Source organism: Plectropomus leopardus, chromosome 6, assembly GCF_008729295.1.
Source record: "Plectropomus leopardus isolate mb chromosome 6, YSFRI_Pleo_2.0, whole genome shotgun sequence".
Taxonomy (NCBI): Eukaryota; Metazoa; Chordata; class Actinopteri; order Perciformes; family Serranidae; genus Plectropomus; species Plectropomus leopardus.
The window spans coordinates 5799762-5814427 of NC_056468.1; the positions used below are offsets into that span (position 1 = coordinate 5799762).

The window sequence follows — 14666 nt, forward strand, 5'->3', positions numbered from 1 at the left end:
TAATGCAACTTCTTATCCCCTAAAATACAGATTCATATGAATCAATCTCATGTCAATCTTCCCTCCTTGTTTGCAGTCCATGAACAGCATTCACAAAAGTCTCGGAACAAATTAGTAATTTTATGATAGTGTGATAAATAAACTGTCTCCTAAAAATATTAGGAGACAAGTAGTTGTAACAACTTAATTTCCTGCCTCTATTAACAGAAGGCCACTCCACGATGGCTCTCAAATAGATATGAATCATACACATACAGTTTGTGCACTCACCCTCCTCCTCCTCATAGCGGAGGTGAGAGACGCCCATCCCTCGGTCTCCATGGTCCATCCTGGAATAGAGGAAGAAAGGACAATTATCACTAACTGTGTGGGTTGTGGTATATTTTGTAGTGGTAATATGTATGTATTAATCTCTATATACGGTGGTGCACCGGGGGAGGTCAGGAGGACACCATACATGTACATTAGTTTTGTCATGTCTGTACACACATGTGAATTGTGTGTTTCAGTGATTTATATATGTGTGTTCATCATTGCCTTATTTCAGCCATATGAGCCTCCAGCAGCAGCAGCAGCTCTTGTTCTCTGACCTGCATGTTGGGTTACAGTGCAGATCAATGAGGAAATAATTAAAAGGGAGGCTAAGTCAATAGAAATGTACATAATTAAAATAACTGTGAGGATAACTTCTCGCACGTGGCACTATTCATACATTGAACGCCACCAGCAAAGTGCCATCCCGTTCCAGCTGGTAGGTTAGAGAGAACACATACATACACTCACAGCACTGTATACAGTACTGTTACTGCAGGCTATGTGCAATTATAGTGTTATTTCCACACTTTAGAGGTACAAGTGTGATCACAAAAGTGTCCCGCAGGCTGGCCTTATGTTAGCAGCAGTAGCCTAAAATCTTTAACCCTCTGAGACCTCAGCAATTTGGCTTGTTTTCTTCCAAAAACATCCACAAGCAATGAGCAATGAAAAAAAGTGAGGAATAAGTAAAAAGTACAAGAAAATTACCTGGACATTAGCTTTTTCCAATTATTTTTGAGAGAAATCACACAAATTTGCTCAGGGTTCAAGGTTTAAATAATTGTGAGTCCTCTTAAAGTAGCACAAGAAAAGCAATGTTTCAAGTTTCAAAGGGTTAAAGATGATATAATCAGTTTTTGCCCATTAGTGCTAAGAACTTCAAAACTAGCTATTATGGCTAGTGTGCTACAATTCAGGCCCATGCAAATACTGTTTTTGCACCCTAAAATCTATTGTTTTCAATTAAGCCAGAGCGACACCTTCGTGATGCACAAGGGTACCCAAGTGCTTATTTTTCAGAGCGCGAGAGCTGCCTCCTGAGATTAACAGAGTTCAACTTTTGGAACACAGCAGCATGCATTGCATCTTGTGTAAACGGACCGGCCAATCACAGCTAGCAGATATCTTTTCCACCTTCTGTAAATATCAGTGTGTGATAACTATGGAGAGGAAGTTGATTAGTTTAGTGCAGAGCTACTGAGAGCTTTACATCTGTCCCACTGACAATAATTTAGGCCTAATGCACACTTAAAAAACAACAGCTGGAAGAAGATCAGCTCTGCACTCAGGTTTTCTGGTAAGCAGGCTATGATACAGTGCTGGTTATGGTCGCTTAGCAACCATAGATGCAACCTGCCTCTTGAAAATAGGCACAGTGTAGGCACAAGATTAGCACCCAGCATCCAGCATTGTGTGTTCCACACAGATCATGGCTGTGTTTGAAATCATCCACTCATTCACTCACTCCCTATCCACTACATCCGTGATAGGGGGTGATTTCGAACACAGCCCATGACGCAGAATGTGTCCCGGCCCCTTAGCACACACACACACACACACACACACACACACACACTCGGAGAATATTTTGTTTAATTTAGTTTATCTTGCCAACTCTCTTCTCCAACTAATCACTAACTTTAGTCTGCCAGTGCACAGCAGGCTTTATCAGAGATGTTTTACTGAAAATATCTACCCAGAGGACATGGGACTGTATCTGTAAAATAGTGTGAGGACGATGATACTAAACCAAATGTGCAGCCTCAAAACTGACCCCCTTTCACATTACATTTCAATAAGTTACTTCCATAAACAAATGAGTAATACAGTTTTAAACCACAGACTTATTTTATCAACCAAACTACAAACATTTTTCACAGCCGAGTGTTATTTCTTGTCACAGCAGGAACAGTGTAAGTAATTTAGTCATACCTCTGTTCCATTAAGTGTCCCAGTTAGCCATGCCAGTGCACAATAGCAGGGCCCTGATACTGACCCACATAAATGGAATAGGGTGCACTGCATGCCAATCATTGTTAAGTGTTCCTGCTTTCTTTTTAAGTTATGAACTTGCAGATTGCAGTCATTATTACTCCTGTTCTTTTCTTGCTATGGCATGACTAGGTCTATTACATTACATCCGTGTAGCTAAGCCACGAGCTGGAAAACCGCCTGACTAAAGAACACCATTACCCCTTTTCCATCAAATTAGCTCCGTTTCTTGAACCGATTCATTCAGGATACTTGGAAGTTTGGGTGATATCTTGCAAACCAGTCTGCATTTGCACCAGTTTTGAGTGGAACCACTGTAAACCAAAATGTGTAATCAATAGAAGGCGTTGCACAATGCACAACTGATATAAGCAGAAGAGGCAAAATTGCGAATTACAATGATTACCTGCAATCTTTTTTGCAGTTTGTTTTTACCAAAAAAGAAAAATGGACCAACTATTAGTTTAACCACTGCAAGCTTTTTTTTTTTCGACGACATCTGACTTCACTTCTTTATTGCGGCCTTTTCCATCCTCTCTTTCCAAATGGTAGAATATGAAACACCTACCGATGTCAGCGCAGTTTGCACTTCATGTCAAGGAAAACTTGCTATTTCTTTGGTTCTAGCCGAGAGCCAGCTTCTCTGGTTCTGAACCAATTTATTCTTGATTGAAATGTTACCAATGTTTGAATTCAGTGCGGTAACCAGATCAGAACCGGTTCCATGTTGGTGGAAAAAGGGGTATCTGAGATTATCATTTCCATGGGGAGGGATTATATATGGGCACATTTAAAGCTGCACTAATAGCTAACTATTTTTTAAATCTCAACAATGGATCAAATGCCTACAAGCAATTGCAATGGTGTCATTGTACTGATGAATTTGGACATAAAAATCAGCCAACTATGCAGTTCTCCTCAGCTCCATGGAACCATTAAGCCTGTTTTAAGCATAATTTTACAGCCAGCAACTTTACTGATTTGGTTCAGTCTCACTGCGTCAACCCTTTTCCAGGTGCAGCAGGCAGTTAAAAGATCTAATAAAAACAGAATGAATGTTAACTGTTCAATGCCAAACAGCACACAGACAAATCTGGCAGCTAGATAGCATATATTGCCTATTGCAGATCATTCAGCAGCTAAGACAAGACGTTTCAGCAAGTGTTGGTGGAGACCCAAACACAGCAAAAACACAAATGAATTCTGAAATTTACATTTGCCAAGTGGCCAGAAAAGCAACATGTTGCACTGCTCCAAAGTGGACAAAAAACCTATAAATGCAGGTTTCAGTGAAAGAAACAGTAATAAACAACTGTCAAGAACAAAAACAACAAAGTTGTAAAGCAAGATATGAAGATACTTGATTGCTTTTACATAATCTATATCAAGCTATATTTGAGAAATGTCAAACAGTTATGTGTTCTTGGTCTGTTACTAAAGTAGAAGGTACCAGTATGAAACAAATGGACATTTTACTTTTATGCTTTTATGAGTTTCACTTATCACTTACAATTAAGTCAAACTGAACCCCAAGTCTTGCAAAACAAATGGATTTTGAATTCAAGGCTAAATTTTTCATTAGTTTTTGGTTTAAAAATACAAGATAACTGTCCAGCTTTAGAGGAAATACTGCAAAATAAAAAGTAAAACTGATTATGTATTTGTTTCTACTGCTGTCTTCTTCTGTTTTCAAATTGCAAGGCAGTTGATTTGTACTAAATTATTAAAAGGGACACTTCACCCCAATATCAAAAATATGTATATTTCCTCTTACCTATCGTGTTATTTATCAGTCTAGATTGTTTTGGTAAGAGTTGTCAAGTGTTAGAGATATCTGCCATAGAGATGTCTGCCTTCTCTCCAAATAGGAAAGAAAGCATAGAACTTTGCATCATTTATTCATTGTCCATAACCGCTTGTCCTCGCAAGGGTTGGCGGCTGGAGCCAATCCCAGCTGTCATTGGCTGCGAGGTGGGGTACACCCTAAACAGTTGGCCAGACTTTCGCAGGGCCGACACATATAGACAGACAACCTTTCATGCTCACAGTCACACCTAAGGGCAACTTAGAGTCACCAATCAACCTGAGCTGCATGTCTTTGGACTGTGGGAGGAAGCCGGAGACCCCGGAGAGAACCCACGCAGACACGGGGAGAACATGCAAACTCCTGTAGAGTTCCATTTTATTGGAGAGAAGACAGACATCTCTACAGTTTATGTTTCCAACACCCGGCAACTCACACCAAACCAATTAAGATTGACAAACAGCACCACATTATGGGAAAATATGCGTTTTTAATTTGGGGGTGAACTGGTCCTTTAAAATGCTGTTTCGGTATTCAGAGTTGCTCTGACTTTTTAAAAAAAATTCTGCTTCTCTACAGAGTTTGGCCTGTTATTTCAAAGCATTTCTTGTCTCTACAGTGTTTCACAGTGCAGTGCTTCACTTCACTCTCCGTGGATAATATGTCATTTTGGACTGACATTCTTGAAATACAATCCACCCCACAGGGATGAGAGGTGTAAAGTGGTTGGTGGAGGATGGGTTTAGCTGAGCAGAGCCCAGCTGAGCTGCTACTGTGAATGTTTGTAGCGCTGGCTTCCTGCCTCTGTAATTAGTGCTGTCACATCAGTGTCCTTCACACCCAGTGGGCAGCTGGAGCGAGAGCTGCAGGCGTCCCCCCTCACGGCCCGATCGATGGGCTCGCCCTGCCTCCAAATGCCCACACACCACTTGATAGAGATATGTGCACACTGTAGCACACGCTCGCACATAAACATGCACATGTGTGCACGGCATAATGTGTTCATCCGCTCTTCCAGCGTGCATGCAGATGCACAAAAGTCTTTGGCAAACACCAACACAGAGAAATGTGCATATCAGACACTGAATATAAAACAGGTCAGTCTGTCTACTGAGCTAGTCTGTAACTTTGAAAACATCTGCCAATGTGGTGACATAATTTACCTCACTTGACATATAAATTTACCTAGTAACTTTTAATGAAGAGATTATTTTCTCAATAGTAAATACTTTAACCTCATGTAAAGCCATGAAGAAAAAGTGAAACAAAAAAGGATATTTATATTTTTTCACAACAAAGACAGCCCAGTGCTCAAGGGGGATTCCCTGTCCTTCACCTACAAAATCTTACTCAAAAACATAACAACCACAAATTGATCCAAAGGAACTGCAAAGTCACAAATTAACTTTAAAATATGACAAACAATCACAAAGAGACACAAAACTGTCAAAATTAAGGCATAAGAGTCCTTAAACGGACATAAAAAACACATAACAACCAGGAAGAGACACAAAATAATGCAAAGGAACTGCAGAAAGAGAGTAAATAAATTCAAAACATGGCAAACAACTACAAAGAGACACAAAACTATCAAAAAGAAAATAAAATTACTACAAAGAGACACAAAATGACTAAAGAGAAAATAACTACAAAAGCAGCAACATCCACAAAAAGACAAAAAACAAATAAACTGTAAACAGAAACTTTTAAACTTAAAAAAGTTAGTGTCTGGGCCTTAAATTTTAAGTTGACTGAAGTCTAGTTAAATCATTTCAAAATTATCTCAAGTCCAGTTAACTTTAAATTTTAAGGCAGCCTTTTTTTTAGAGTTGAAATATTTTTTTTACATACAGTGTACAAAGAGACATAAAACAACCAAAAAAAGACACAGAATTACCTTAAAAAGACAAAATGAACCATTAAAGACACAAAACTATAGACACACACACACACACACACACACACACACACACTTCCTTAAAAACATGGCCAGATTATGACAATGGGCCCCTGGGCACTAATATGCAAACACGCCCCCCAACACACACACACACACACACACACACACACACAAATTGTAAGATGCATAATGTCTACAAGAAATGCAAAGCAACAACAAAAAGAGGTAAACCCAACACAAAGTCTGTGTGACTTGCTCCCATGTAAGAGAGGTTGTGTGGCCTTTTTGCATATTAGTGCCCAGGGGCCCATTGTCATAATCTGGCCATGTTTTTAAGGAAATAAAGGTAATGAGATTCACTTCTAAACATCAATAATCTCCAGATTATTATCATTATTATTATTTGCAGCATTCAAATCATAGCATTTATGCACATTAACCAAGCATTAACATAAACAAACTTCCCAAACAAGATGACATATAGCTACATACCATACTACACACACACACACACACACACACACACGCATCTCAAAAGTTTGAGGCCTTGTGCAGCTCAGTAAAACTTTATATGCTATTTTGGATATTTTCGCATAAGTATGTGTGTGTATGTATAAAGTGAGAGAGAGAGATTACAGTTATTAGGATAAGTGGTGCTCATTATTGCTTCATTAAGTTTCAAGAAATGACTGTACGTCTCATCAACTTCTCAGAAAGTTTTTAAAAGCCTGTTTAACAAACTTTATTTTCTCCTTGGTGTCATATGAATCTGTTTTTAGTAAAAAAAAAAAAATGCTTAAATTTTTTTAAAACAAAGGAGCCAACCCCTCAAACTCTGACAAAGTTTCTGCCTTGCACCTCAAACTATCACACCCACCTTTATACCACTGTTACTGGCAGCATAAGATATTTAAAGATGAAGATTGACACGTTCAACTTGATACAGACTCAGGTGTTAGTGTCAGTCAAAAGTTATCAGTATTGGCTGTCATAGATCGGTGGACTATCAGTCTGCTGTTCTGCTGATATTCAAGAGTCCAATTTTCTCCAAGTGCCATCACATCTATAGGTGTTTTCCCCACACATCACTGACTGTGTTACTCTTATCTTTATTTGCTGGGGCCTGAAGCTAAGGAAGGAAATCCCGAAGAACTAAATGTCATCTCTGACTCAACAGGCAGTGAAAATAACATAGCACAGAAGAGCTCAGAAAGACAGAGAAAGCAATCGATGATGCAGAGAGATGAAAAAAAAACAGGATAAGACTATAAGGGGAAAAGTAGGACCACCTACCTGGATTAGTTGTCAGCTGGAATGATTGAAAGCAGAAAAGGCCTTTGCTGCTTGGAGGGTCGCATCAATGAAAACATGCCAGTGGAGCTCCAGCAAACTATTGAATGGCACAAACTCGACAAAGAGGAAAGCTCCTTTCTATTTGTCTCTGTCTGTCTTTCTGTCTGTCTGTCTGGCTCGCTCTGTCTCTCTCTCTCTCATGACTGGGTCAATAATGGACAAACTAGGACTCAGCAGAGAGCTCCAGGCAGGAAGCTGTTTCAGAATAGGGTGAACACCAACCACCGATAGAGAGTCTGTCAATATACTGCACCAGCAGGTCAATATATGGCATCGTGGAAAAAGTGATAAAGGATAGGAAGCTAGAGGATGCTGCTTGTGAAAAGACACTGTGGGTTGAAAATGGATTTGGAGATGGAGAGATGAGCGATCACACACTGTATGTGATCGATAAAGATCATCATTTTTGATATCCTATCTTAGCCCAGTCAACAGAAGACAGAGTTGGTTTCTGTAACCCATGAATACATTACATTTGCATGTTTTCAACGTATATCAATAGGCAGGTTTCCATTAATCTTCAAATTGCGCAAACTGAAATTGCAAATATAGAATACGTCTAACGCATAAATTTAAAAAAAAAAAAAAAAAAAAAAAACTCCCTTTAAATGCAAACAAGTTTTTATGCTTGTGGTATTTCAGGCAATTTGAAAAAAAATAAAATCTTGCCAAACTACAAAGGAAATGCTTTTTCACTTTTATAGGTCACATGATACTATTGCTATGTGCTTGTTGGTAGGATCTGGCTCCCTCGTGCATGACGCAGCAGGCGCTACAAAAAGGTGTTATTGCATCGCATAACTCTTAACTCTCATAACTCTCATAATTTCTCTGTAAAATCGTGGACTATCACCTCCCAGAAATCCCTCATACATAGCTGCTCACATGCATAAGGGGTTTGCCTTTCCATTATCGCTCACATATCACGCCTACATCGCCTTTGAATGGAAGTAATGATGGCTAGCGTGGTAGCTGCAAAAGAAATAAACATGCTGATGTTTTAGACATCCATCACCATGCTTTTTGGAATGTTATTATATGAGTGCACATTGTCATAGGGATGTGAGGGGATGGTGGATAGTGTGATGCCTCGGCAAACACCTGGCCAGCTGCAGACCACTGTTCCAGACCAACAAACAGAACATGATTGAGCAAGTGGTTGCTGCCTTTCCAGTGGCTTTCAAGACACCAAACATGGGTGTTTGCTGCAATCTGTTGCTTATTCTCTAGCAGGCTTTTTAGGCATAAAAAGTGTTGTTTCCTGTCAGGATAATGGCACGACAGTCGGTTTTTTCACTAAGACATCGTTGTTCCTGTTTGATCCTGCATATTTTAAGCCAAAATCTGATATTAGCTTAACCATAAAAACAGTTTTTGGTGCCTAAAGCACATTAACCTCAGAGTTGTTGAAACCAAAAGTTTCAAAGTATTTGCTGCACAATAATGTACAAATGTTACATATTCATGGTTTACAGAAACATGCAGTGCCAAAATTTGGCAACTGGGTTGTCTGTCTAGTTTTTACATCAGGGTTTTTCAGATGTTTCCAGCGCTAAAGTGGACACCAACAAAGCATGTGAAGAAAGCATGTGATGACATTCATGAACTGTTGGTATTTGGCATTTATATGTTGGTATTTTACTGTAGGTATGGAAATACCTATAGTAGTAAGGGAGGCAAAAAGCTCTTTGTCCACAATGTCTGTTGTTATCTATTGACCCTAACCCTTCCACTCTTCTCATTTCTATGCTTATGATATAGTCCTTCCATATCAAACCTGCCATATATTGTTATTTCCAGGCAGGTTATGTTAGTCGGAAAAGCTATATTTGGGGATGTGAGTGCTACCATATGCTCGAGGATACCTCTCAGGGATTTCCAGTGCATTGAACACAGAGGTGGATCAATAATGGCACTGAAGCCTTCTACTGGGAGCCAAGTCTGATGATTACTGTCCATATCAATCATGGAACATGACCATTTTAAACATGTCCTTCACTGTCTCTATTACCCTTTATCCCTCCATGAATTCAAGGCAAGACCTCCCTGTCGAAAGAGGGGTCCACTACCCAGTATACACATGAATAATAGATGTTATAAAAGTTATAAAGTAATATTATATCTGAATGCAACTGGTAGACTTACTGCTTGTTGTTTTTTTTTTTTCACAAATCTCAAGATTTCAGCAAAGAAAACCCATGCTCAATCCCAATCCCTCTTTGCCCCTAACACTTAGCCCTTAACCCTTGATTTTTTTGTGTTCATGTTTAGGGGAAGAGTTTCCTAATTCTTGTTGGAATAGAGGAAGAACAAAGCCCAAACACCCATCCGGCCAATCACAAGCAGCACAGTTGCACACAAACACACGGATTGCCACTCACAGCTGTCAAACACAACATCCACTATCTCCATCAGACAAAGGGCAAAGTGTCTATAACTATTGTCAAAGTCACATTCTTGTACTGATGAATACTGATGAAGTATGAGGGTCTTGAAGTACAACAGAAGATTAGGGCCATGTTAAAGAAAAAAAAAGTTAGATTTCAAAAAGAATTTCAAGAAAAAGTTGTAATATTTTGAGGAAAAAAGCAGTTGTAATAAAAGTAATTTTATGAGAATAAATTAATATTATGAGAAACAAAATTGTAAATATACGAGAAAAAAAGTCGTAATTTTACGATATTAAAGTTATATTTTTACAAGAAGGGATATATTATTACTGAAATAAACATATTGCCAGCAAAATATAAAACTGGCGTGAGCACAGGATGCGTCCTTGGCAACCACTGTCACCGGTCCCTCTCATATTGCTATTATATCATCCCGGTCTTAAAAAAATACAACTTTATTCTTGTAAAATTACAATTTTTTTTCATATGAAAAAAAAGTTGTAATTCATATTTTCTCATGAAATTACAGCTTTTTTCTCATGTAAATCTACGACTTTATTCTTGTGATATTACGAATTTACGACTTTCTCAAAGTCTCTCTTTTTTTTCCGTCATACTTGAAGGGTTCTCGCATTTCATAGTAAAAGATTTCAATCACCCCCCCCCTTGTAAATCTATTTCGGGGGTTGTAGGGGCACTTGAAATCGAAGGGTAAGGGTAGGCCAAAAATATGACATGGGATTGGGCCGAGAACTACCTACATGGTTAAGACAGGAAGATGCACTTTTCTTGTGATTTATGTGAAATCAACCTTAAACTCTGAGACCTCCATCACTGTGACAGCATCATCATTATAGATCTTCCTCACCACTGAGCAGAGTCAAGGCTGCTTGCTGCCCTCTTACAATGAGGCAATAAGCTCATCACAGTTCAACCGAAGAGTCTGACTGAAAACGAGACAAAGGCCACAGACTAATAGTAATGTCTGCTTGCAAAATGACACTCTGCAAGTACCTGAAAATACCATTATCCAAAAGTAATGCTGCTATTTTGGATCATAAGCACCAGGCCTTTGGTTAGCATGGGTTTTCAACAGATAAGAACCTCTATATGTTAAACCTTTAGGTATAGATATTTAAAAGATGTATGGTGTTGGTGGAAATTAGCTTTTGAGTTCCATTCTTAAATGTTTTCTCCTGGGAGGATTAAACTGTCACTCCTAACTCATCCACATGGTGTCCTTAATGACTGTTAAATGGGCCGCCATTCATCAACCCTGAGGTTGTAGGGACACAAAGCATTTCAAGACATGAGATCTTTATTTTAGTGAATACCATCCATATGAAGCAGTATAAGTCATGTTTCTGCATATTCTGCACTTACGAGCATTATTGCCCAGTTTATGGGTACTTAGGCAATCTGGGTTCATATAACAGAGGAAAACAAAAGCCACTCCATCCTGTGGCATGGTGATTCACAATCGAGGCGGATGACAGCTTCATTATTGCAATCCTTCCATGAAATCCATCATACTAAGACAACAGATGATGAGAATGTGTTTTGACCAAGCTATAGTGCCATTATTACAGACATGTTAATGCCTTAAGATGTATTTACATGGTCTTATCATGGTAGAGAGGGCACGCTGGGTGAAAATACCTACACCGAACAGAATGTGAATTACAGTACTTCATCACAAAATAACTCGTGAAATCTACCAAACACAGAAGACGGATGATTTGTAGTCAGAGGGGAGATGCATTAGGTTTTGAGTGACAAATAATAATGACTTTTTGTTTTTAAAAACTCCTAGCTCTTAACAATAAAACAATTGAAGCTTGCTCAGTTGATTGAGTCACTGATAATCCCCCTGCTTCTCCTCATATTGTGCAAACTCACAATGCAGAGAAGACCAGAGAGAGGCTATTAAAGGCAGTCTGTTAAAAGCTAATGGAGTGGGACTGCAGAGCCGAAGAGGTGCTGCTGTAAAGAGCAGTGAGACTGTAAAGAGGTTAAGTGGGAGGATAAGATGTGGGATACATATGATGAGAAGCCCCTGTGTAACGTGTGCAGTGGAAGAAATCTGTAGCATTGATATACCCTCAGGACAAAGCTTCTGGTAAAAGTCTGAAATCTGTGTTTTTATCCAACAGCTCATGAAGCATTTAGTGTGAAATTGACTGCAGATTGCTTGGTCAAGCTTTCCTTGTAACTGATGCCAGATATGCAGGTAATTTAATCAAGGGTGCACACAGGCATGGACACTTGTCTGTTCTGCGCATGTTTAGAGAGACAGTCTGAGTTGCTTCATGGACAATCCAGAGACTGATGTTAGTAGTGTGTTCTTTACACAAGAAAAGAAATTGCAACAAGAAACTAAAACTAGGTTGCCTCCTTGAACCATTCAAGCTACACTTCCAGTTAACACCTTTCAGATTAGTTATGCTGTTTACACCAAATTCCTTCCCTGCCGCATGTGTATCTCAAAGTCACATTATGAGACCATTTGGTTTAGTGCACTTTGGAGCCCATCGAAGGTTTCTGAATGCAACACCGCTGTCATTAAACAAACTTAAGGGGCGATCATACTGAGATGCACTGCGCCAGGTATGACCGCTCTAAAAACGCTGTGGAAGCAAATCTGGAAACAGCTGGGAGTGCATGTGGAGTGGGGCTGTGCGTGGCCAAAATGACAATGACGAGCGGTGCGATTCGGTGCCTTCAGTGGTAAAGTTGAAAACATTTAAACTTTTATGCATGCCCAAAAAATGCCGGAAAAATACAAAAGAACCACCCAACAGGCACGCTGAACCATAGGAAGCAATGGTTTTGTTGGCTACGCTTCTCTAGTGATGCGTCTCGTGTGATCAGGCCCATAGCATGTTATGGCTCCCCTTCATTGACAAAGTGCATTTTTTAACAAACTTAGCAACACAAAGCCAGCAAAGATCTGGCTATCAGCTATACTTCATGTTGACATGGGCTGATTCGGCTAACGACCAACTGCTAGTGTGTCAACAACTTTACTTGCTTTGCAACAGGCAAAGTCTGCTGCACTATACTCCAACAAGAAGCATGTGTAGCTAATGCATCTCGGGACTGTAAAGCTATGATGCTAACATCAGGCTGTAACGTGTCACCTGCTAAACTCCTGTCCAGATAAGCTGAATGGGTTTATGATAAAAAAAAAAAATAAGGACACAATAACTATGATAACAGAGCTAACAACAAAAAAATGCAAAAAATTAGACATAAAGCTAGCAAACAAGCATATTACTCACCTGCCCAACGGCAGCACAGCCAGCTCGGCATCTGATTCAGGCAGACTATTTTGCAAAATAGTGTAAAAGCCTGTCCAATATTTACTGTAATCTGGCTCTTGCTTGGCCAGTCTCTTTTTTTTGTCCTTCTAGCTTCCTCCGTCAACGTCCTCTACCGTCTCTTAGCCTCAGCCATTGTATCAGACAGTAACCAAGACAAGCTAACTGGCTTCTTTTTAGCTGAAGGCTGGTGGGTGATGTTACGCATTTTTTGTGACAGAACCACGGCCTGCTGGCTAAGTTACATAGTGCTGAAGCCAGGTGACCGGGCGCTCTGCAGGAGTGGGATAGATGCCATTCCACCCATTGAAACTATTTGATTGAATTCAAAACTGCTATTTTAAGGTGGAAAAGCTAAATGATGTTGTTTTAAAAATTGTAACATAATACAGTTATTGCTACTTTTGTGAAAAATCAGCAATCTTCAACATTTGTTTTGTTATAGTTTCAGAATGATGAAGACAGTTGGAGAACAATTATTTTTACACATGTAGGCTCCACAGGATGATTTTTGTTTGTTATGGCTACTATCATGTTTTTCTCAAGTGATGTACAGATTTTTAGGCATTCTATTGCCTCAAATGGCTTTAAAAAAAACAACAAACAACAAAATCTTCTAGTGAGCGCATGCCCCCCACCGCCCCTAGGTTGGGGCTGAGCCCCCCGTGTTTACAATGGCTCTCTCTACCCCTGATATACTATAATAATAACACTGAATGATGCAATTTTGTACTGCTTTCTTTTCTTTTTTTTAAGATTGTTTTTTGGGGGCTATTATTGTCTTTAATTGACAGAACAGTTCAAGAGTGAAAGGGGGAGAGAGAGAAAGGAGGCGACATGCAGCAAAGGGCCAAGGCCGGAATCGAACCAGTGGCTGCTGCAGCGCGTAAACAACCTCTGTATATGGAGAACTGCTCTATCCACTGAGCCGCCAGGTGCCCCATTGCTTTCATTTTTAATGGTAATTGCACTAACACTGGGAATTATGCTGGAAATGCTGTTATGGGTCAGAGCAAAACAGCATAATCTCTCTGTAGTTTATATGCATGTAGGTTGTTGGCAATACGTGCTGCAGTGACAGCATAATTTCAGCAAATTTGAATGCTCAGAATCCATGACGTTGTATGTTATTATCTAAGCTCAATTTATGTGCAACAAGCCATATTGATACTGAGCCTCAAAATACCCAAGGCTGCCATGACTGATAAAGGTGTGATGAGTGTGTGAATGTGCCTATTTTCCCTTTCTGGTTCTAACAACAATTCATGTTCATATTATCATAATCACAGCTTGTTTGGACGAGCTCTCAGACTGTTGAGTGTGAGTGTGTGTGTGTGTCTGTGTGTGTGTGTGTTTCTTTTTTTTAGCTTATGCAATTCATCTCCTTGCCATAATTATTTCAACCACTGTTTATTGATCATCATGATGCGCTGTCTTGAATTAAATTAACATGAGTGGTGTATCTTATTCATCATAGAGGGGCTTTAGGGAGGCTGTGTGTCGAACGGGGGGAGATACAAGAATAGAGGGAGATTAGCTCATTAGCTCTGCTTATTATTTTGCATTGTCGCTGCTAAATAAATAAATAAAAT

The 14666-nt window shown here is 39.5% G+C and overlaps 1 protein-coding gene across 1 annotated transcript in view; it reads right to left on the reverse strand.

Annotated features, from left to right (window-relative positions):
* The window catches only part of slc4a5a (solute carrier family 4 member 5a), a 56062-nt gene that overhangs the window by 39058 nt on the left and 2338 nt on the right, over positions 1-14666 (reverse strand). The window contains exon 2 of the mRNA XM_042487571.1: positions 271-329. Within this exon, the coding sequence (XP_042343505.1) occupies positions 271-328 (58 nt within the window). The 5' untranslated portion in view covers position 329. The remainder of the gene's footprint in view (positions 1-270; positions 330-14666) is intronic.